This window comes from Dermacentor variabilis, chromosome 1 (assembly GCF_050947875.1).
Source record: "Dermacentor variabilis isolate Ectoservices chromosome 1, ASM5094787v1, whole genome shotgun sequence".
NCBI classification, from domain to species: domain Eukaryota; kingdom Metazoa; phylum Arthropoda; class Arachnida; order Ixodida; family Ixodidae; genus Dermacentor; species Dermacentor variabilis.
In genome coordinates, this window is record NC_134568.1 from 102,276,554 (window position 1) to 102,299,850 (window position 23,297).

Sequence of the window (23,297 nt, forward strand, 5' to 3'; positions counted from 1 at the left end):
AGGGACAACATGGCCACAATTAGTACATGACCGGGGTAGTTGGAGAAGTATGGGAGAGGCCTTTGCCCTGCAGTGGGCGTAACCAGGCTGATGATGATGACCTTAGTAACTTGTGATTCGTCGATGACATTGCCTTGCTTAGTAACTCAGGGGACCAATTGCAATGCATGCTCACTGACCTGGAGAGGCAAAGCAGAAGGGTGGGTCTAAAAATTAATCTGCAGAAAACTAAAGTAATGTTTAACAGTCTCGGAAGAGAACAGAAGTTTAGGATAGGTAGCGAAGCACTGGAAGTGGTAAGGGAATACATCTACTTAGGGCAGGTAGTGACCGCAGATCCGGATCATGAGACTGAAATAATCAGAAGAATAAGAATGGGCTGGGGTGCGCTTGGCAGGCATTCTCAGATCATGAACCGCAGGTTGCCATTATCCCTCAAGGGAAACGTTTATAACAGCTCACCAGTACTCACATATGGGGCAGAAACCTGGAGGCTTACAAAAAGGGTTCTACTTAAATTGAGGACGCAAGGAGCTATGGAAAGAAGAATGATGGGTGTAATGTTAAGGGATAAGAAAAGAGTAGATTGGGTGAAGGAACAAACGTGAGTTAAAGGGACCCTGAAACGATTTTTATTATTTTTTACAAACGTACTGAGTCGTCAGAGTAGGTCTTTCTGATCATTAATTGACACATCTAAGTACTCCGCGCAAAGCATCTAATTTATTATAAGGTTTTAAAAATGCACATCGCTGCCGATCGCAGCACACTACTCGGTGGAATTTTAAGCCGCCCCTACCCATATGACGGAAATCACCCATATGACGTCAGTGGGGCGAGCTATCCGATTGGCTGACCAGGGCGCGTGATCGATAATTTTTCCAACTTTATGGTAAACAAACGATCTTCGTAATAGTTGGAATGTTAGTTCATTTGTTTTTATAAAAAGAAAGTAACATAAAGAGAATTCACAAGAACAATTTTTCAGTACACTTAAGCACTTCCGGCACACAGCAAGTGTCGTCTGCTTGTGTTACAACGTACTCCATTTTGACGAGAGCTCCGCGGTCAGAGTCAGTCTCAGTCTTTTCGCGAGCACTATGATTCGACTTTGTTGCCTTGTGGACTGAAAACGTAGCGACTGGCAATATGTCAAGCTGCGACATCGTGTCCCTCTGCAAGGCAGCATACGAACGAACTGGCTGTTGCGCATCGGACTGCCGCTATCCGATCGGCACCAGGATTTGCGCGTTTGTGGCCGTCACTTTACACCGGAAGATTACTAACGCAATGGCGTTTCACGAGTCCAGTATTAGGGCAAATGCAAGCGCAAGGGGACAGGGTCTGGCGGCTTGACTGTTCCGTAACGGGATGAGCCATGGGATGAGAAGCGCAAATGTGAATGGTCTGCACGGTGCGGCCACCTGGTGCACAGATCTCAACCATACACAGTAGCAGTAACGAAGTGTATTCTTCTTTGCTGCTGGTGTGTATTTTTCGCAGGACTGTAATCATCAACACGTTGTTTTTATAAATGATTAAAATGTTTTACACTTGGTTAGAGCAATATTAGCGCTTAGTTTGGCTGGTTAAGCGCTGCGCCAACAAGTGGCTGGACCGTGCAGACCGATCAGGCCGCTCACGTACGTCCACGCTAAAGTTCCTTCATTAGCTTGAGTTTATGCCTCCAGTCATTTGCCGAAATGACCAGCTTGCCTGTGGTTACCGGAATACCAGACACATTTGGCACGACGACAGAATGCTCGTAACGCACGCTGCTTTGATAGCTCTCGCTTGGGGTCGACGGCCAAGCGGCTAGCGGAGAGTAAAGCCCCTCCATCTACGTGCCACCGCCGCTTTCTTAAGTAGCGACAACCTTTGTTGTGCGCCGCCTTTTCCCCTCACACCAAATCTGGTTCCGGCATTTCCGGTTTCAAAATTTCCAATTCCGGCATTTTCGCTTCCTGGAGTTGCGCTGCAGGAATTTCCGCTTTGACTGCTGTTAGACGATGGTGAGACACCCGCGCGTGCTTAGCAGAGCTGTGGCAGTCACCATGAGAAAAATGCAAAGGGAACAAGCTGTTGTATTCCGCTGAAGTAGTAGTTCGCGGTCGCTGTTTTCCAAATGCACGAAAAACTGCAGTGGTCTCCAAGCGTCCAGGCACTACATTCCACTGTACGTTGTCTCTCATGGCACAACTCGTTGCAGGTTGACGCGAAGCAGCGAACACGATCAGATCGCTGATTACAGTAGGCGGTGGTTCTTGGATGGAATCGTATTCACAGTTTAAACCGCAGCTGGTGCAATTAAAGCCTCTCCATGGACGCGAAAGTAAACAAAGCTAAAAAAACATAGCGTCACTTCCACTCGGAACAGGAAGCCGCAGCTACAGAAGTTCCGCTTGACGCCGGAAGCTAAGGGGGTGAGCGGGAGAGGAGTGTGGAGGAGGAGGGTAGGTTGGCAGTACTTAACCTGGTCGGCGGAAACGTGTATGAAGGGGCTTTAGTGGAGAGGTTCCACGCTGGTGGGGGCGGGCTCCAAAACAACCAGAAGTGGACAATGTGACGTCGCATCGTGATGCAGAACCAGTGAAGGCGGAGCTTAGCCGCGATCACTCGGTGAACAAGTTGAGGAGGGAAACCATGGCTAGGGAGGAGGGTGACTTGTAATCGCTCGTAGCTCCATTAATACGTAACGCTTCCCTTAAATTGTGGTGCGAATGTTCTACTTAAGCTGTACCCTACGCGTCTACAAAATTTGTCTGAACCGTTTCAGGGGCCCTTTAATGACATCTTAGTTGAAATCAAGAAAAAGAAATGGGGGCATGGGCAGGACATGTAATGAGGAGGGAAGATAACTGATGGTCATTAAGGGTTACGGACTGGATTCCAAGGGAAGGGAAGCGTAGCAGGGGGCGGCAGAAAGGTAGGTGGGCGGATTACATTAGGAAGTTTGCAGGGGCAACATGGCCACAATTAGTACATGACTGGGGTAGTTGGAGAAGTATGGGAGAGGCCTTTGCGCTGCAGTGTGCGTAACCAGGCTGATGATGATGATGACGATGATGATGACCATATATTGCTGTGAACATCTAAGCCAGGTTTTGCTGTCATGCGTGGTGTGTGGAGCTCGCAAGGATATCGCGAAGTCGCCTTTCTTTAAAATGCTCTCTTTTCAACAGAAGGCCCTGTCCTCACTCTCTTCTAGACGCACTATTTTGTCATTCCCTTAGACGGTTTATATTGGCCAATAACTAACATCAAGCTGCGGTTGGCTACATGGCGTAGATACCACTGCCGCCGCGGGGTGCCACCACGAGTTCACTGGCTAAGTGAACTGCGGCTCGCTGAGGACAACCAGTTTGGCTTATGTTTAAGCACGTTGTAGGCACCAAAGGTGGAAATCGTGGCATCTATGTTAACATCCAAAATGAAATTTGAACTGCTTGCCACGGTGACATTTAGAAGGCAGAGCACTGTGGGCATTCCCCACTGTGCCGTAGCTTTCACAGTACAAGGCATTGAAGAAGGAATGGGAGCAAAGCAGAGGCCATGTTTGATCGCCAATAACTCCACTTCTGCTGAACACATTGAAGTAATTTTTATGGCAAAGTATTCCTGAAATAGCCTATTTTCACTTCAAATGCCTTTCTCCAGTTCGATAAAAAGTGGTTCAAGGCCCGTTTCATCAACACAAGTGTCAGTGTGCCCACATATACTCTGATGAGTTTTCTTTGGCCACTTGAGGAACAAAGTTAGTTGCCAATCAATTGTTGTATTTTTAATCCTAACTATTTGGACTTCTTGTCATTCCACTCAGTTCGTATAATCAGTGACTGTGCATATTCTATTGCAGCACGATGTGGCATATTCTAAAGAAATATGACTCAAATGAGGCAACAATGCTATCTGAAAATAACTTCAGGACAAAAATAAAAATACATGCAGATAAGAATAACAAGAAAATTAGTTCAGCCCTTTGTCTCAAGTTTCACCATGAGCATACTGGTACTATATGTTTTCTCAGGGACCTAGGTAAGCCTAGTTTCATTTGTACCAATTATTTCATAAAGGCACAGTGTTAGTCAAAACTTCCCACCTCAATGGATCTGACATCCGGTAGTGCAATGACACCAAACGGCTTGAGGTCCAAGTCACCCAAGCTTCTGGTCATGGCCAGACGTCCATTCACAAGATGCCGTCCATGGCTGTCTGAGATAAGCTTGCCGCCAGACATCTTGATCCTCTCCTGATGAAAGAAGGTCAACACCCAAGATTACAAGGGCCCTGCGACCCCTTTTGAGCATTGTAAACAAACCCACCCTCCATGGCATGTAAAAGCTTTAACTCTTGTTACTGTGAGAAATTAAATTTACTCATTTTTGGTGCTTTAATGATTTAACATTTTTATTTCAAGGCATAGTAGTCACAATGTATACGTGATACATAAAATTAGAACCTGACCACTGGTGTTTTGAATGGATGTATAGCAGTAATAATTGCTCACACAATTTTCGAGTTCATATGTGAAACTTCAAAAAAGCATCTCAAGGAAGATGAATGAACGTAATAATATGCCATTTTTAGTGAAAGTTTTTAGTTTAAGTACCAAGAGTAACCAAATCTAAAATATACAAAATTTGCACCTGGTTCCTAGTTCCCAATTTTTATAAGCCAGATCACACAAAAATTTTTTTATCAAGATTTCTTGATATAAATACTGCTCGTAGTGATGCCTATGCTATGCGGGAAAACCGTAGCTTCGGAAGTGTGAAAACTGGTAAGTTCCTATTGTGCAATAGCATTTATGTTTACTCACTGCAGTAGACACCCAGTTCATTTTTTACTGCATTCTTTAGGCTCATCAAGCAATAGTTGTCAGGTCAGGGAGCATGCAGAAGCCTCCTCATACTTTATGAATTCACAAGATGAGCTTTTCTAGGCAGGCAAGGTGGCCTAGTATGCGTTCAACTAGCAGTGGAGCCTCCACATGCATTGTTCAGTACCTGTAGAGGGCTGTACAGCGATGTGGAATGTAGCAAAATATTGTACAGTCATGAATAAGAGAACTTGAACAGGCGGTGTTCAAAATGTAAGAGTTTAGATAGCTAGTCAAGCTTCAGTCGAAGGTCTGTCTATAATCGACTGCGGGCTATTGTGTGGGTGAAAACCCTACATAATAGTAAGGATTACTCTTAATAATTTGTGCATACGCTGTCGAAACGTTGACGGATAAAAGTAACCCACGGGGGATAAAATAAAGTTGCACTTGATATTATATGAACATAATTATCAAAATAAGATGCATTCATGGGTAGCTACTGTTGTTTGAGGCATCGTTAAAACAGCGTATATGTCTGATCAGAAAAATGACCAACTGAGAGAAGCTTCTGTGTCTTCGCTGCTACTGTCATTTAAAAATTATCTTGCCTAGTCAACCAAAGCACAAATTTTGAGTCCTTTTATTGAAGAAGTGTTAGGAGCACCGGAAGCTAATCTCGACGATACCTCCAGTCAAAGTTATTGTTCCAGACTCTCCAATTTGCCAAAGATTGTCAAATCTGGCAAATAGCTAAAGTTCAGTCGTCATTTCAGAGGGTGCATGATGTTGCTAGTAGAAGAATTTCAACAGAAATGAGTAACAACGCATATAAGAACTGTCAGTCAAATTGATCGATTTGTATAGGTGCAGTAACGAAAGAGTTAAGTAAAAAAAAATTAATTATTTTTAGAAAGGATCTCTATTGAAGGCCAAACTTCCCAACTTCAGTTTCTCAACTTCTTTTGCACCCATACTACAGCACTGACAATATTTGTGTCTAAATTTTCGAATATTTTCGTAGATTTTGGCCCTTTCCGCCACGAAGATACAAGAGCTGTCAGGTCCAGTTTTGTTTAAATGCAGAGTAACTTTTTTTGTAAATGTAACCAACAATAAAATAGGCTTAACCATTTGCCACCATGCACTTTTTCATGCACTTTTTTCAGGTACTTTTTTTTTATCTTGATGCATTGCTCCTTTCTCATCCCTCCCTTTTGTGTAATTATGTTCTCGTGCTAGTCACTTCATGTTGTACCCACTCCCCTGCTATAATTCTTTGGCGCTGCAGGGTGTACTGTAAATGAAATAAATAACATGTCACACTGTAAGAGAAGCTACTTAGGGAATATAATTACGGTTGCATGACTGCCATTTTTACACGTTAAAAGACCCCTCAGCAGGTCCGGCCATTTAGAGCTGACAAGCGCAGTGCATACAATGCGCACTAATGATTGCGCCTGCTAAGTATTATATCGCTACGCACCATGGAAAGAGCTGAAATTTAAAACCAAACGCTGTTTCCCTTTTTCTCGTGGGCACTGCACTCCCAGCCGCAGAGGTGACGTACAGGCACGGTCACTGCTAGTGAGAACATGGTGCCCATGGCATCGTTCTACAGAGTAACACACCACCGGCGCCTCATGAAGTCTTGCGATGCAGGCACAATCAAAGCGATTGGCGAAAACCTCTGGGAGTCGTCTTCCAAGACTTCACGAGACGCCGGTGGTGGCGCTCCGCGGAGCACTGACATGAGCTCTCGTGTTCCCTCAAGCAGTGGCCGCACCTGTACCTGAGCAAGTGTGCCTACGTACAGTCAACAGCAAAAGATTGCGGGATGCACGAGCGCATCGCAAAGCGACCCTCCTCCCCTTCTAGCGGTGACCCCTGGTGTCGAGACCGACGCCTACACGCATGCACGTCCCTCCGAGACTGCAAGCGTGCATGTTTCCGCGCTTCCTCTTTGCGCGCCGGCGATATCCGAATGTAGCCGCGAGGTAACCCTCTTGCGATTCTGTGCGGCCGCGCCGTAAGCAGCCACTGCCGGTGAGGAACGCCCCTACTCCGTTCTAGCCTCACCCAACATGCCTCACCTTAAGTTTATATAGGTGTTCTGTGCCTCACCCCTGTACCTCCGGCGTGACAAAAGAGGGTGCACTTCCACCCCGCCTTCCACACTCGCACCGCGTTCGTCGGCTCACCGTCACACGTTTTCACTCCCACATACAGCATACGGATCGCACCAACGATTTTATCGCCCTTGGGCTTTATACGGAACCTCATGGCAACGCCGATGGCAGAAATGCGCCAGAATTGTCCATATAATTGCTATCACAATAAAAATAGTGACTGTTCGTTTTGTGAATGTGGGTAACGCGCAAGCGTATCAGTGCCATTCCTAAAGAAATGCGATAGCAATGATATGGACATTCCAGGCACATTTCTGCCGCCGTGGTAGCCGCAATGTTTCGCATAAAGTCCAAGGGTAATAACATCGTCCCAGTGCGCCTTCTGCTATATGTGCGAGTGAAAGCGTGCGACAGTGAGCCGAATCGCACACAAGGAAGGAAAGCGGGGAGGCAGCGCGGGAGGGAGGGGAGGGGTGCCTTGTACTTTGGTAGCAACTGTGTTGTTTGCGCAGCGGCGCGCGCCATATCTTGAAAGCGATCTGCTGATGTGACTTCGGAGCCGGTCGACTCACGGTTGGCCTGCTGCCACCTGCGTTGCTGCTCCGTCCCTTCTCACACAGCACTCACAACTCAATCACGGGAACAACCCGGTAACTCCATAGCGCGCACACAACCTGTAGCAACTGCCAGAGGAGGTCAACTCAGCACGCTTCACGTGGCCATAGCATCCAACCTAATTTTGATGGCAGTTCTTTTCAGGAAAAAAAAGTCTCACCATTCTGCAAGACGTAGCAGGTCACGGTCAAGAGCGCACAAAAGGACAGAGTGAGTAGTAGACAACACAAGCACATTCCTACAAAGATAGTAGCCAAAAATAACCAGGATGTTAGGGAGATAATTGAAGCAGACTGCATTAGAAAGGCAGATGTGTCGTGTGTCAGTGCACCTTCTGTTTTTCTGTCGTCCAAAGAAACTAAGTTTCCGAGCACGGCCACCTGATGTCGGCATCTCGGTCTTGTGACGTCATGAAGGAAAGTGTTGATATGATGCAATCTTGTGAATAAACAATCAAAGTGCTTGTGCTGTCCACTTCTCACTCTGTTCTAGTTTGTGTATGCTTGACCGTGATCTGCTATGCATAACCAACTCAACCAAAACTCTGTGCTCTTGAGCTGCTCTATAAGATGCACCAACGAAAAATTTAGAAAAATACCACGACTTATACACCAGAAAATACGGCATTTATGAAGCTCCCTTTTGGAGCAAAGCCTCACTTTCCTTAGCAACCTATGCAATTAAGCTGTGGTTCCTCTTCTGCTCAACTCCATTCCCAAGAGCCTGAACTTTTCACCACGAGTCACAACTGCAATTAACTTGAGTAAAAAATTTTTTGCTCACTTCAAACAAAATTTACTCGAAAAAAAATTGCTAAATGGCAAGCTAGAAGGTCATTGCCTATTATGAGCTACCTGACATATTTTTATCTGAAGGGCCTTAATGTTTAAATTTGGCCTGAATCTCACAAAAAAGTCATTTTTTGTCAACTTTGGAGGTGCTTTCCTAAAAAAAATATTTAATAAGTTCGAATTATTTTTAGCATACACTACAGCAACAGGTGAAAAGGGAGAAAATTATTGCAGCTGAAAAGTTAATGCAGTTCATGCAAAAAATTTATGAGAACGCAACTTTTCTTGCTTTTTTTTACTGAGCAAAATGCGGAAAGTTCTAAAATGCATTCAATTATCATGTCATACGAAAGAAGGATACCAATAAAATGCTCTAAAGTAAAATTTGATATTGCACCTAGTTTCAGACTAGAACAAAAAAAATGGTCTCCAAACAACTTTCGCTTATTTGCGGAAACTTCAGAGTGAGCTCACGTGACCAAAAAATTTTTTGACAAGAAAACTTTGGTGAAACAGTCATGCAATAGCCACTTAGTGCATCTTTTTTCAAGAAAACCACTGATGGTCGCTTTTGGAGTCTGGGACGTTTCGCTTGGGATGACCCTGATGCATACCTGCCAAACTGAACTTTAACATTTGTAAAAATCTCAAGGATAAGTGGAAGGGGCAGAGGTGATAATATACACGTTTTTTTTTTTAAGTTTCACCTGAGTAACACCCATTCTGCGGGGTATGTACACACTTTATTAACTATTTAAATTTAGATGCAGCGCACAAGCAACCACAAACTGGTAAAAGAAGACAATGAAAGCAACACAGATCAAGGTGACTACTTCAGCAACCTTGCAGTGGCCAATTTTGCCTGCTTCAAGAACATCCTTGAATAAACTTGCTCGAAGAAAATAGCAGCCTTTTAGTGTGTGGTGTCTTGCATCGCCACAAAAGGGTGGCACAGGTACCATAGTAGTTTTTTTCTTAAACTCATCTTTTCTTGGGGGGGGGGGGGGGGGAGGGGGCATACGCCTTCCTATTCTCTTAACACTTAACACCTTTTAAATGTTTCCGCAAACGGAATCCATTTTTAGTAAAACTGGACGCAACATTCGTAAAACAGGAGCCTTAATTCCTAAACTTCAATATGAGAAATTCACGAAAGTTGGCAAATATGGCTGATGTGGTAAACTTGCCTCCTCCAGCTTCAGGCCAGCAGTGTGGTCAGTGGTAAGTCGGCGCGACTCCCCGCTGCGGCAGAGCAGGGCACGGCTGTCACCTACATGGGCTACGTACAACTCTGTGCTGCTTCTCAGGAGGCACACCGTAGCAGTTGTTCCAGATGAGGCCTCGTCACCATCTGTTTGTCAAAAGAGAAAAATTGGCACATTATGCATGAGCATGGCTATCAGACACTTTCCGAAGGGATGGCACTTTCAGAAGAGGGGAGAGGAGCCCCTGTGTCTTGCACCTATTCAAAGCAATATATTTCCAAACTGGTATCTTTTATTTCAGCTTCAATTTTGAACAATGCTCCCAAAGATTTTTTTACTTCTAAACTAGTGATGTCAACTTCAACTACAGCTCCCACTGCATCATGACGTTGTGCCAAGTCCCGTGAAGAAGAAAGCAAAAAACAGTCACATTAAAAGCACTATGTTTATAAAAAAGACCAACATGAACGATGTGGTTGTGGGCATATTACAAAATTACTGCTTCAACTTTTCATGGTACAAAAGTGTGCTCAAAGTTTTGCAGGCCCTGGCACACATAAGCTCGAAAGCATTACATCTTATTTCTAAAAGCAAGCTTAGACTTGCACTGCAGGAAGCAGGTTGATGTATCTTGCCTGCAGTACGTACTGCCGCTTCCTCAGGCCAAGCACGAATGTCACTTGCGATGCATATTTGCTCAATGTCCTTTTATGTTCATTTTTCATTCGTTTTCAAGAAAGTTACAGTAACTTTAAGAAATAACCTGTACGGAATTCTTTTCTTTTATTATTTATATTTTGGTAGTGAATTTAACACATCTATGATTTGAGTGGTTTAATCCTTGAACACATTTTTTAGATTGTAAACTTCGTATGCTCACACAAGGACAGGATATTTATGTGCCTCAGATAGCTTCTCTCCCAAAATGCTCTGTGAACATGGAGATTTCTGGAGCCAATACTGGAAAGAGCATCCACACAACTCTTCGTGAAGATTTATGTGATTGTTTTACACTGATTTGGTACAGCTTTTAAAGCTAAGCAGTTCAGTGACACTAGCACCAATTAAACCTTCACACTTAGCCATTCGGCAGAACTATCAGTTATGCCCCGTCCTGGTTTACTGCCAAACCGTGAATACTCTCTGTAGTGCTAAACATGTGTATAAAACACAGTCACCTGGCCAATTAAAGGAGACATATTTGGCAAAGGAATTGTTCGTGTCGATGAATGCTGACTGGAGTAGTGCCTGCAGGTCTGTCTGGCCTCTATGAACCCAGTACATAATATGCGCCTCCATCTGTTCAGCACAGAAGTCTGCGCATGCTGAACCACCATGTCCATCGAACACCGCGAAGTACAGGAGGTCTGGTGTAAGCTCCTTGACCCTGCATTTATAATGGGATAACGTCAAAAAAAAAAAAAAAAAGCATTCATCAAACAGCACAGGCTGCAACATGGCTGTCCCTGAGTTATACATATGCAAGGCCGCCTAATAAAGCATAACTACCATTCATTCAGCCTTGTTGGGACATGCAAAATCGATTCAAATTATTGGATGTTCAAATGGAGAAGCAAGCTCCAAAATCTGCCGCAAAATAAGCTTTTATGTACTAGACACACTTTACAATTGTAGCATAAGCACTTGCACTCTGAGGCGGGCACTGTACAGATGACCTCGAAGCGCTCATATACAGAGTAAGGCATGACTGGCATTGCTGTCTCTAAAGAACCATTCTGTGAGTGCATCTAGCTCGGGATTCTGCTATCATAAAGATCCTATTGATGGCTTAAACATTGTCATGATATGAGAATATCGCTTAGAAGAGATTTCTAAAACAAATTTTGAAGTTTAATGTCTCGAAACTGCGCAGGGTGGGTTATTAGGTTTGTGGTAATGGAGGGCTTCAGATTGATTCTGACCACCTGGGGTTCTTTAAGAAGCACGTAGAGTGAAGTACACAAGTAATAATAATAATTGGGGTTTTACGTGCCAAAACCACTTTCTGATTATGAGGCACGCCGTAGTGGAGGACTCCGGAAATTTTGACCACCTGGGGTTCTTTAACGTGCACCTAAATCTAAGCACACGGGTGTTTTCGCATTTCGCCCCCATCGAAATGCGGCCACCGTGGCCGGGATTCGATCCCGCAACCTCGTGCTCAGCAGCCCAACACCATAGCCACTGAGCAACCACGGCGGGTGAAGTACACAAGTGTTCTTGAATTTTGTCCACATCAAGATGTGGCCACTGTGGCCGGGAATCGAATCCTAAACGTCATACTCAACAGTAGAATGCCATAGCTAGTGAGCCAATGACTGTTTAGAAAAGATTCCCACCTACAAGGCTGCATGTCTGTCAGCACCTGTGCGGGCTGCAGTCATAGTTCCAGGTCTTCAACATGTATTTGCCTGAGTGCCATTTTCAGCTCCCTAGCCTTTGATGCTGACTTTTCGAGGTCTCTCTGCTCTCTGCAGCATGCAGCCGGTGAGTGGCAAGTTCTACCACATCTCACTGACTCTGTACAGTGCAGAAATAGCTATGGATCAGGGAAAGGTAATGGAAGGATTAGTTACACACAATGGAACATGCAACCTTTGCTACAGTCCATGGAGCTGGTGAAACAGACTACATGCATGTCAATGTCACTGGCCCCACAGTGCTGACAGAAGACACCCCTGCTGATCTGAATGCATTAAAAGGAGGCCCTATGCTCCAAATTATGCATGTTGTTTTTATTACGTTTGCTAGGTATAGGAATTGATGCCACAAGCTCCAGCGAAAGTGCAGAAATCAGACCATTTTATTTTTAAATTTTCCCCTGAAATCAGTTTCCGCACAGACTGCGAGGCAAAGGAATGTGACCTATGTTCGTTTTTATTCGCTCGGCATGAAGAGTATATTCTGCATGTTTATGCTGTAATACAATGATGACTTTAAAAATAATGTGTTTTATGCTTTTTAACGAAACGAAGAGGACACACACTTGTGCATACAAATTAATTATGTCTGCAACTGACACTAGGTACGCTGTCCAATGGTCTACACTAGGGAGCCTACATAGTCCGTCATATGCGTGTGTAGGCAGCTCTTTAGTGTGCATTCAAAATATAATGCAAAAATAAGCATTTCCACATATGAAGAGCGTGTAAAGTTCATTTTGTAAATTTTAGAAGGGTGTGTTTACAGGTTCCTTAACTAGATGGCACTGCCATATTCAGCGAAACTCGGGATTGCCTCCGATCAAGCATCTAATCTGTATCACATCTCGCTGTCTGTGCTTGCTGTTGAATTGTACTGAGAACTTTACCTGTACTAGATGCAACAAGCACAGTGCAAAATGGTCAGTAAGTCTTCATTCTGAACTTATAAATAAGATCTGAAAACAGCACCAAGAAATGGGACAAGACAATGAGACAGACACTTCTTGTCCCATTTCCTGGCACTGTTTTAAATTTCGAAATCATGTACAAACTAGCCTAACAGTATGCTCTCCCAAAAGAAAAAAAAGAAAGGAAAAGAAGAAAAAAAGGAGATGTTTGTTATATCCATTGAAATAAATTTTTTATTTTATTAAAGCAAGTTTTTAAATACACAGATTTGCCAACTGCTTTCTTTTTTTTAAATTGTATCCTACTTTAGAATCACAAGTGTAGGTGGTGGGAGGTGTCTTTCTACGGAGGAACAGAGGAGTCGCCTATTTCTTAAGGACAAGTGTTGCACAGATATGGAACCCAGCTTTCAAATTAGATATGCCAGGTGTTTCAACAAAGAAGTAATATTTCTGTCTTTTTGTTTCAACGCTACCAACTTCCAACCAGTGTTAGTGCACAGATCCGTCTATCCTTTCCAGGACATATAAGCTTACTCGTGTTGTCCCAAAAAAATGCACAGTACAAGAAAGGTAATACGACAAAATTATTACCAAATTAAGAGAATAAAAAAAATGGCAGTATCGTGAAAACAGTTATCTAAAATGTTGCTCAGCCCATTTTCATGCCATTTCAGAAGTGAATAAATTAGGCAGTGTCTATTCTCCCGGCAGCCGGGTGAATTTCTGAAACGAATTTCTTCCGGCACTCACCTCCTACTGGCTCTCAGAAGGTTAGGTTAGATGGGAAGCCTTGCTTGTGTGCAGAGGTGAAGTTAGTGGAATAAAATGCTGGCAGTGTCTATTCTCCCGGCAGCCGCGAGGATTTCTGAAACGAATTTCTCCCGGTACTCGTTCGGTTGGGGCACATCTGCAGGTAGTCCCCCTGCCCGGGGGGTGGGGGGGGAGACAGTTGGTCACGTCACTTCCGAGTGCCAATAGGAGGTGAGTGCCGGGAGAAATTCGTTTCAGATGTTACTCAGCCAATAAATTAAATTGCAAGATTGAACATCCAGAAACTGCTTGGTGGGCTATGAGGGGCGTTGTATGGTTGTAGAGGGAGGGGGGGGTACTAATTTGAGTGTAGCCTGCAGTAATAAGTCAGCACCATGCAAAGGCAAAACGCAGACTGATATTGAGTATAAAACTTCGACCATGCAAGTAATCAAAGCAAAATAGCTGTTTCACAAAAGACTCACAATAGACAATATGAAACAGCAACACTATTCAGTATAACTTCAGCGAAAATGCCGTGCTGTGAAAATGTTGAGACACTTTTTGCTTCGTCCCACGAGCTTCTAATTCAACGGGTTCTTTAGTCTCATCCGTCTTTACCAAAGGGAAATACATGCGACCAGAGAAAAACAACAGTACACAAAATACGACTGTATAAGTACCTGTAGCGGTCTTCGTTGTAGGTTCGTCGGCCGAGAATCGTAGCACAGCCGGCATGTTCAGCCGATATTTTGGGTACGGGCTTGCCGACCTTGATACTCTGCTGCAACAGCAGTGGCAGATCAATTCGGTTGTCCCAAGTTCCTAGCGTGTCAAAATTAATGTGTTGCTGACGCTGTCCAATGTTTTCGGGGTCCGAAAGAACCTGCTTCTCGCGTACATGCAGCCAAAATAACGGTTTTAAGGCATTTCTATTCAAGCGGGACACCCGCGGTAGGTTCGACCTGAGAAGCGACAGAGACATGCAAAGGATGTTGCAGGAAGAACGTCGGATATACGCACTGCCGTCAGGAACTGTCCTCAACTGTACCGCCGTTCTAAATAATTGTTGTGCGCAACCAAAAAATTCGAAGGCCGCACGCAGACGACACAGACCCAAGTTTTAAAATAACCGACGAACCGAATACACCGTAAGCACCGGAGTAGCGCCGGACTGGCCGGACCGATACGACAGCGATTCCGCATTCGCGAATGCACGGCCGTTACTGGTGCGACCAGGTCACAGCAGACGAAAGGTGCTACGTTCACCTATGACGTCACAGCCGCTATAATTTATGATGTCACATCCGATCATTTGCATGGCGTCTGTCTTTCGGGACTTGCGTCGCCGTCGCTGTCCAAACATTGCTTACAGAATCCAAACGAATGCCCTGCTAAATTCTATTTTTTTTTACTTTTATATTAACTATTACTCATTCAATATGACTTTCCTGATTTTATTTTAACAGATAATTCTAGGGGTTTTGTGATTCTACGCTATTCAATGCCATTGTCAATGCTAACTCCATAGATATTCGGAAATTTATGCTCCATATTAATTTGGAATAATCCACCTATTTCTTGGTCAAACCCCCATCGTGAGTAGGAACCACACACGTGAGGCAGAGTTGACTGGTGTGGGCAGTGTGGGACCACGACCTTGTGGGACACGTGATAGGTAACGACAATCCGACAACGACCGGATGCTCTGCGAAGCGGGCCGTATTCCGTGCCCACTTACAGCGTGAGTAATTCATATTTCCACTCTGTTGAATTCCAATGGTAGATCGCGAGCGCTCGGCCGGATCACGAACGGAGCGCGTCGCTCCGACTGATCCGACTGATCGCTCTCATCTGCTCGCACCATATCTGCGAAAGGAATGCATGCGCTCCCGCGGGGGCACTTAGTACAGGAAAATCAAGTGAGAGGGCGCTGGAATAGAGAGAAGAACAAGCGCTTGGAAGCGCAACCCACCACCCCATTTCACTGTCCGTGTCAGAAGAATCATCACTCGACTTGGAAATCGTACCATGTATAGGTGTTCTGTGATCGTACTGTCTGAGTCGGAGCTGTCTAGGAGCGCGAACAAAATCGCACGGCGCGATGCGGCGTCCACGTTTCCCATGTCGTCCATAGCTGCCCGCTACCGGAAACAGGCGATCGTGACAGGAAGCAGAGGCGGGTGAAGGAAATATGTCACAAGGACTTCCGGTCAAATCTGCCGATTTCGGCGGAGCAAATATTTTTGCTCCACGGAGCAATCCGGGATCAACGGCTGGTCCCAATCTGCCATTGGAACACACAGCTCACGCTCCCATTCTGCCATTGGAATAGGATTGCTCCATACAGAGCAGAAAAACTTGATCTGGATCTGTCATTGGAATTCAACATGTGCGCGTAATAAAATGTGCGAGCTGTCAACTGTTTGATGCGTTACCGTTAGGTACCTTGCGCGCATATTTTGCCCTCCTGGCCGCGTCAAATAAAGCGTCCTGTGTGAGTGGTATTGCCTCCGTCAGGATCGTCAGTGTGTGCACAGAACCATTCAGTAGTCTGGTTCAGGGAAGGATGCGCGAAAGGACGAGGACCCAAGAAAACACTAGCATGCCGAGCTGTTCCGTCAGATCGTGTTAAGACCATCTCGCTCGAGCGAGATGGTCTTAGAACAATTTGGTACTGCTTTTTTGGAGCTTTGCTGCCGCTCATTTAATCATCATCTTGCATTCTTTTTAATAAGACAAATGGCATCACTGCGCCGAAGAGCGTTTCTTGAAGTTTACCAACAGCCAGTGCCGCCGTGCCTGCTGCATACAAGCTTACCTGTACGCTTTCCTGACGCAAATAAAAGGATTAAGACGCGGCATCAGCCCTGCTACTACGTGATGCAGGATCATTATGATAAGAAACTTGAAAAGAACAAAAGAAATTAATGCGCTAAGTGTGGTACGTTTCCAAGCGTGATAAGCGGACCTGCCACTCAACATAAGGTGAATAAATCGGCTTCCTGAAGTCAGCTTCGCCGCAATAGACTTGAGTTGCGCGGTGAAGCATACATAACAGTATTGCAGTGAAGCATGTCAAAAGTGACGAGGGCCACTGTCATGGGACATATATAATGTGTTCTTTAATGATGTACGCGCGCACCCACCGTCTCCTGTTACATTACGCGCGCCGAGGCGCCTAATAAGTGTACTGGCAAGCCTTAAGAGCTATTTCGGCAGTGGCTGTGACGCTTTGAACCGTTGTTTTGCCGACCTCGTAAGCCGATATTTACACGGTCATTTTTTTTTTCTGGACTTGATTTCTTCCTTCAGTAACAGCTACGTAATTTCGTAGTTTCCTGTCCAACTGCTTTGGTCATATGCAAGTCAAGGTGTTTTAGCCGAGCGCAGTTGTCGAAAGCAAAGCGACGCTTTTGCACCAGTAGTGCTGTCACTGGGAGACCACCGAATGCGGGTACTCGTACGCGTGGAACTGCATAACTAGCCGCGAGATATATTTGCACTAGCCTGTTTGACCACTGTTATCACCGCAACATATTCGTGTGTCGCGGTGAAGCATGCCGAAAATGGGAAGGGTTCACGCGAATCGGGAATGTAGGGTTTCAGTCAGCGAGGAACCTAATGTCCTAGTCTCAACAAAGCAGATTTTCGCGGCAGGATGATCTTTTTACAACTTTTGTTGGCTAAAGCCATACATACCAGGTTAGCTCTTGTCACTATTAACATGCTTTACCGCAATACAGAAGATGCCTTACTGCAGGACACGTCCGCCGTAGATGTCCGAAACCCTACGTGACCGTTCACTGCAAAACACATTGTGTATAGCGGTGAAACATACTAAAGCACAATTGTCAGTTTAGAATGTAAAGACCCTTCCCCTTCGCTTTTGTGATATTATGACATTCAGTACAATGAGAACATATTCACAGCTAAAATCATCCACATTGCAATGCAGACATGAACATTGATAGGCAGCATGTGTGGTGTTTTACCTTTTGCATTGTTGTGTATCTTTCATACTGCCATTATTAAATTTTCCTATACTTTGTAAGGCGCTGACATGCATAGCATTACATTGCAAGGAGTCACTCTGTTATTAGTGTTCAAAGACCAGTGTGATGGCTTTTCTCAAGAGAGGTTGGGGTTAAGTTGCTGTGAAGGTTTTTTTTAGAAGGGTAGTTTTCTGGAGAAGAAATCAGATGTCAGAAAATAGACCTGTCGTACCCTTGGTTTCAGTATTTAATGGTGGAAAGGATGTAGAATACATGAACATTTCTTGCGTGAAACCAAGAACCAGCTGAAATATATAAAATATTTTAAATAGCATCCATGAGCAGCTGAAAGCTGTGCACACTTAGGCCCAAAACACACTTGTCATGCTTCAGTCCATGCAGGCTTCTTGCTACTTTGTTGAAGCCTCAGGTACATTCTCAGTGGTGCAGTAATCTTGGCCGCCTTTTGCTCAAGTGTGCTGTAGACATAATTGAAAGATTTGCTCTTGCAACTGGACAGCAGCCTTAGCTTGGGAGACCAGTGGTAGGGCATATTTTATAAAACTAGATGACACAAAACATTGCCAGTCTGAGCAGGCACCTGTTCAAATGTGTGGCACCTTTAACGTCTAGATTTTTGACCATGAATTCAGAAAAATCTGTAGCACATTTCGATCTTAGATTTTAAATGCTGTATAAGTTGTTGTTTTCACTGCAGTTGCACTTGGCTTCTGTCCAAATGGGAAAGCACTTCTGCATAGCTCATCAGGGAGCATTCTTGTTTACATGCCTTCTTTTTATTTTTCTCACCTGCAATCAAGGTAGAATGTATATAGCACATGAATGTGCTATGGATCAACCTAACTTACACTGCCATGTTCAACAGCAGAGTTCATATAGCTGGTGTTGGTTCATTCAAGCTAAGCACTACTACAGCCTTTAACCGTAGGTATCGTGGTATGAGAGCAGAGAAATCGATATCCAAAGACAGTTGGGCACGTTGAGATGACACCTTTTTGTGTGCGAAAAGAAGACATATACACAAAATGGGAGAGAACACGTGCGCTTTCATCTTTTTGCGCACACACAAAAAAAAAAGTCGTGGGAATAAGTTTTCTTCACTGTGCTATAGAATCTGCATGTTTGCTCTCAAAGGTAATTCCGATTCATTGGATTTGTTCTTGTGCTGTGTTTATTTTCTTGAGTGTGCTTTAGTTTTTACACGTTAATGTTTCAAAGTGTTTTTATTTTCACAGACTGAACATCTAGCGTCTTGGTTTGACTTCCTGGTAAAGGATACTTGCACTCGGCATAGAGTGATGAAGCAGAGCGGTGTGCTTTTATTAAAAGTACAGATTTTAGCAGTGTAACAGCAGTTAATAAAAAAAAATGTGTGCTGATAATAAAGTGCTCCTACCCACATTCCTCAGTGTCTAATTATGCTTGTATTCGTGTATTCTCTTCACCATAACCACTTATATGGGGAATTGGTCGTGATAACTGCTCATGAGTGTTTTAAAGAACAGCCTTGAACCCTTTCTACTGGTGCACTGGTAAAATGTACACATGCAGTAAAATTGAAACAGAATGCAAAATAGGAAAAAATACCAATGCTTGGTGCAGTATTTGTCAGGCTTGTACGTCAGCAATTTGCGCATAAAACAATATACTAAGACAGAGCATACTAGCACTACAAATCACCCATTTTTCATGCTAGGCATACATTACCACAAGCTCTTTAAAGGTGGTCACGAGAGAAATGCTGGCTTTAATGAGAAACTACAAATGTTAAAAGCAGCCGTGAAAATGTATTGAGAAATTATGTGATGTGTAGCATTTACTCAGTTCAGAGAACTTCCAAAGTTGCCATAAGGCCTTGATAGCTGTGGATGAGCGAACTGTTGCAGCCCTAGTTGGAGTATGAGAAATATACATTAAGATGGAAACATGAGTATCAACTCGTAATGCCATTAAAAGATCTTGCTATACCTTTAAAAAGGAGACAGTGAAATGAAATTAGTGTCATAATTTCTTTTTTTTTTACTTCATTTGGGTTGAATATATTGATTGTAATAACACAAGAAAAGAAAGGGGGTGAGGTGCATTAGAAAGGTGCTAGTCTGTTTTTATATACTGCCTTCTCTACATTCAAAGTTCAGTAAAGCTAACTTGGAAAGCTATGGTGAAGCCATTGGTTGAGCCTCTATGGTGCATAACAGTGGCAATTGCCAACCTTGCTGCATGGGTTTACAGTGCCTTAATTGTAGTGCATACTTATTTAAGTGCTGAGCTATTGGAAGATTGGTTATAGTGGCCAACATCCTTAACAAGTAGTTTCCTGAGTAAAATACATAGAGAAGGACGGAAAGATAGGACAGAGCACAGGGGGTGTATTCTGTAAGTGTTCACCTAGTGGAAATGTTCATTTCATCTGCTGCTGAAGTTCTGATTGACTGGGCTGGGGTACGGCATGAGAAGGGAGACAGGCGCCTCCAGCTAATCAGCACTTCAGCAGAAGACGAAATGGACATGTTCACTAGGTGAATACTTACCGAGACCCCCTTCCCCCCCTCCAGCATTTAATAGAGTACTTCTGTAACCAACATGCCTACTATGCCATCCTTGCTTTCAATGTCTGTCTTTGTCAGAAAACGTGTGTATGAAAACTTTCCTGGGGGTGTGTGCCTTGAAGCCCGTAGTGGTAATCCCAGGAAATGGGGGTGGATCCAGAGTAGCACCGAGGGGCAAGCCTTCATTGAAACAAGCATGGAGGGGGGATGACTGCATGCTCAAACTTGCCAGCTCGCAAGTTTGCCAAGACAGTCATGTCAGAAGTTGATGAAGCGTACATGGTTGATGAATAATCATATAGGCTAAAATTATTTAGGTACTGTTTATGAGGACTGCATATTTACTGGAAATCTCAAAATAATTATGCTGGTGCAGAAGAATACCCTCTGCTAGTGGTGACGTCCTTGAAATAATGAAAATGTATGAGTTGAACTTGTGTGGTGCATGAAGTTACATTTAAAAAAAAACTCTCAGCAATGGAAACAAAATGCAGAGTAGTACTCCAAATATATTACCTCCTCTTTAGGACTAGATGAATGCAAATAATAATAGTAAGCAGTTGAAAATAAAAGATACAAGATGTTTCAGCTCCCACATGAGAGCCTTGTTCACAATGATTGTGAACAAAGCTCCAGTTGAACCATATCTTAGTTTTCATTTTTGTGGTTGGCATCCAATTTAAATTTAGACTACTTGCCATGCCTCTTTCAACCAGAGCAGACGAGCTGCCATCAAACTCTCCACTACTTCAATGCAAATAATTGGAGATTGGCAAATATCACATTTTTCTAATAGGAGTAGTAAGTGTTGAATAGCCAAACACAAATGCACACATTTACATATTTATCTTGGAATTAAGTACCATGTTTTTATTGACTAGTTAAAAAAAGACTGCTAACTATCAGGGAAGATTAGGATTATTTTTAAACACAAGCTTATTATTTGTCATTCAAAAACAGTACAAACAGCCTCTCAAAATCTTTAGAGCCTGATGGCAAACAAGATTTTTAAGATTGTATAGCTGCTGTATGATTAGCTGTAAAAAAGTCCTAAATAGATGGTTGCCAAAAAAATAAATATCAGAAGTGGAGAAAACAGAAAACAAAAGCTGTTGAAGGACTTTTGCTGTAAAGACATGTAAAAGGACATGTTGCACGAAGAAATCACTGGTTATAAAAAATTTACATGAATAGACTGCCAATAATATTAAATGATAGATAAGCAAAAATCAGGGGTTGTCATGTAGCCTTCCACTATGAAACCAAAAACAAAGCTTGCGTTAGCCATTTTGTTTCTGCACTGCTTCAAAAACTTATGTTGTTGCACTTCTGATAATTTGTGATACTTTGTTAGCAGACAGACAACAGCAACAACTTCAACACTCAGTTATTGCAATATATTTGGCTAGTTTTACGTAATCAAAAATGCCAAATAGTTAATTATTTTAGAATATGAATACTTAGTGTGTATAATATTCAGTTCATATTCAAAACTTCGAATATTCATCCACCTCTACAAATAATACCTCCTTCACCAGTGTTTATGGCAAAGCCCCCCCCCCCCCCTTTTATGTACTCGACATCCACCTCTACAATTCTGAGCCACACTGAAATTATGCGGTGTGGCAAACCAAGCAGATAAAAAAACAAAAAATTCTGAGGCATGATTAAATTTGCATTGTGTGGTAAGTATCAGTCTGCAACAGCTTGGACGTACCTGCTTGCTGTGCTGAGCAATTATATATCACATACTTGTAACAGTCATGTAGTGCTTCTCAAGAATCATGTCCGAACTGCGCACACTAAAACATAAGCTGGGATATTCAAAATGACAAGTACACGTTTTGCTTGCCAAGTGACTTTTAGTGTGCTCAATTATGTAAAGTGTGCTGTCATATAATTAATATAATTTCCTAATGTAAAGAAAGAACGAGCCAGCATCTTTTGCTTTATATATATGCACTGCACCAAGAAAGTAATTAAGGAAGAACACCAGAAACAAACACAAATATTTGTGTGCTTATTGCCATAAAATAAACGTCACGTAACCCACATAACATGCTTTCCAAAGCATCCCTTAACTTACAGCTGCATAACATGAAGGGACTCTCTAAAAATAGACATGGTTCATGATCATTCACTGTGTTAGTAACTAACTCCCACTGAAGCAGACTGAGAACATATCTGGACATTGCATTCAATAGCTGACGCAAAATGAGAAGCATGCTGCTTGTAGGTATGAATAACCAAAGCGAATAAGAAATATAGAGGTTCTCAGACTTCTGGTATTGAGTGTGGCAGCACTTAAGAAAAACATATTGCAATTAAATATTGCAACACATGTGATGAAATAACTAAAATAGCTAGGGAGAGTTTAGTAGACCACTAAATGGAAACTGCAAATTCCCAACATTTCTGAATACTATTTTTCACATGTACTCACCTCAAGTATGGCTTCCCTTAATGCTCGCACCTCTGCCTTAATTTCATAATTCCCCGTTCTCGCTGCTTTGCCCATGCTGATTGACATCTAGCACAAAGGTTAGGGCAAAAGCAGCTGGGCATGTGCATGTGTGGGCATGTGGTTCAATGATAAATGAAAACGCCAACATGGAAAAATTGGACAGCTTACAGAATCAGCAGGATTTACATAGTGTGGAAAAACTTAAATGATGCATCATGGTATTCATGTTACACAGGTCCCAGTCAAGTTGAAAGATTTTCACTTTGTAATAAACTTTTAAGACATAAATACATACATGAGAGAGCAGCACCAATACAGCAGAGATAATTGTCATGCAAGAGGAAATGACATTAGTCTAAAGATTAACAGTTGATCAGAAGAATGCTTAAGCATGGGCTCAGGCTCATGTACAATTCTGTATGGTATGCATGATGTCAGAGCTGCATCGCATAAAGAACTGTGGCCTTACATGCCTCAAATATGAAATGATGTGGATCAAGGATACCAAGAGGGGGCCTACTCCAAAAGGAGAAGTGGAGGGGAGCGGGGCGACAATGATTTTCTACACAACAGACAAACAGTCATATGAGTCAGAATTAGAGCCAACGTGTCTCGGGGGAAGAGA

At 43.3% G+C, this 23,297-nt stretch overlaps 1 protein-coding gene across 1 annotated transcript in view; it reads right to left on the minus strand.

Moving 5' to 3' along the window:
• Positions 1–14,875, minus strand: part of LOC142582101 (protein phosphatase Mn(2+)-dependent 1K-like) — a 33,125-nt gene extending 18,250 nt beyond the window's left edge. The window contains exons 1-4 of the mRNA XM_075691509.1: positions 14,327–14,875; positions 10,738–10,946; positions 9,542–9,705; positions 4,100–4,249 (exon numbers count right to left, since the gene is read on the minus strand). Coding sequence (XP_075547624.1) covers positions 4,100–4,249; positions 9,542–9,705; positions 10,738–10,946; positions 14,327–14,628 — 825 coding nt within the window. The 5' untranslated portion in view covers positions 14,629–14,875. The remainder of the gene's footprint in view (positions 1–4,099; positions 4,250–9,541; positions 9,706–10,737; positions 10,947–14,326) is intronic.
• Positions 14,876–23,297: the final 8,422 nt, after the last annotated feature.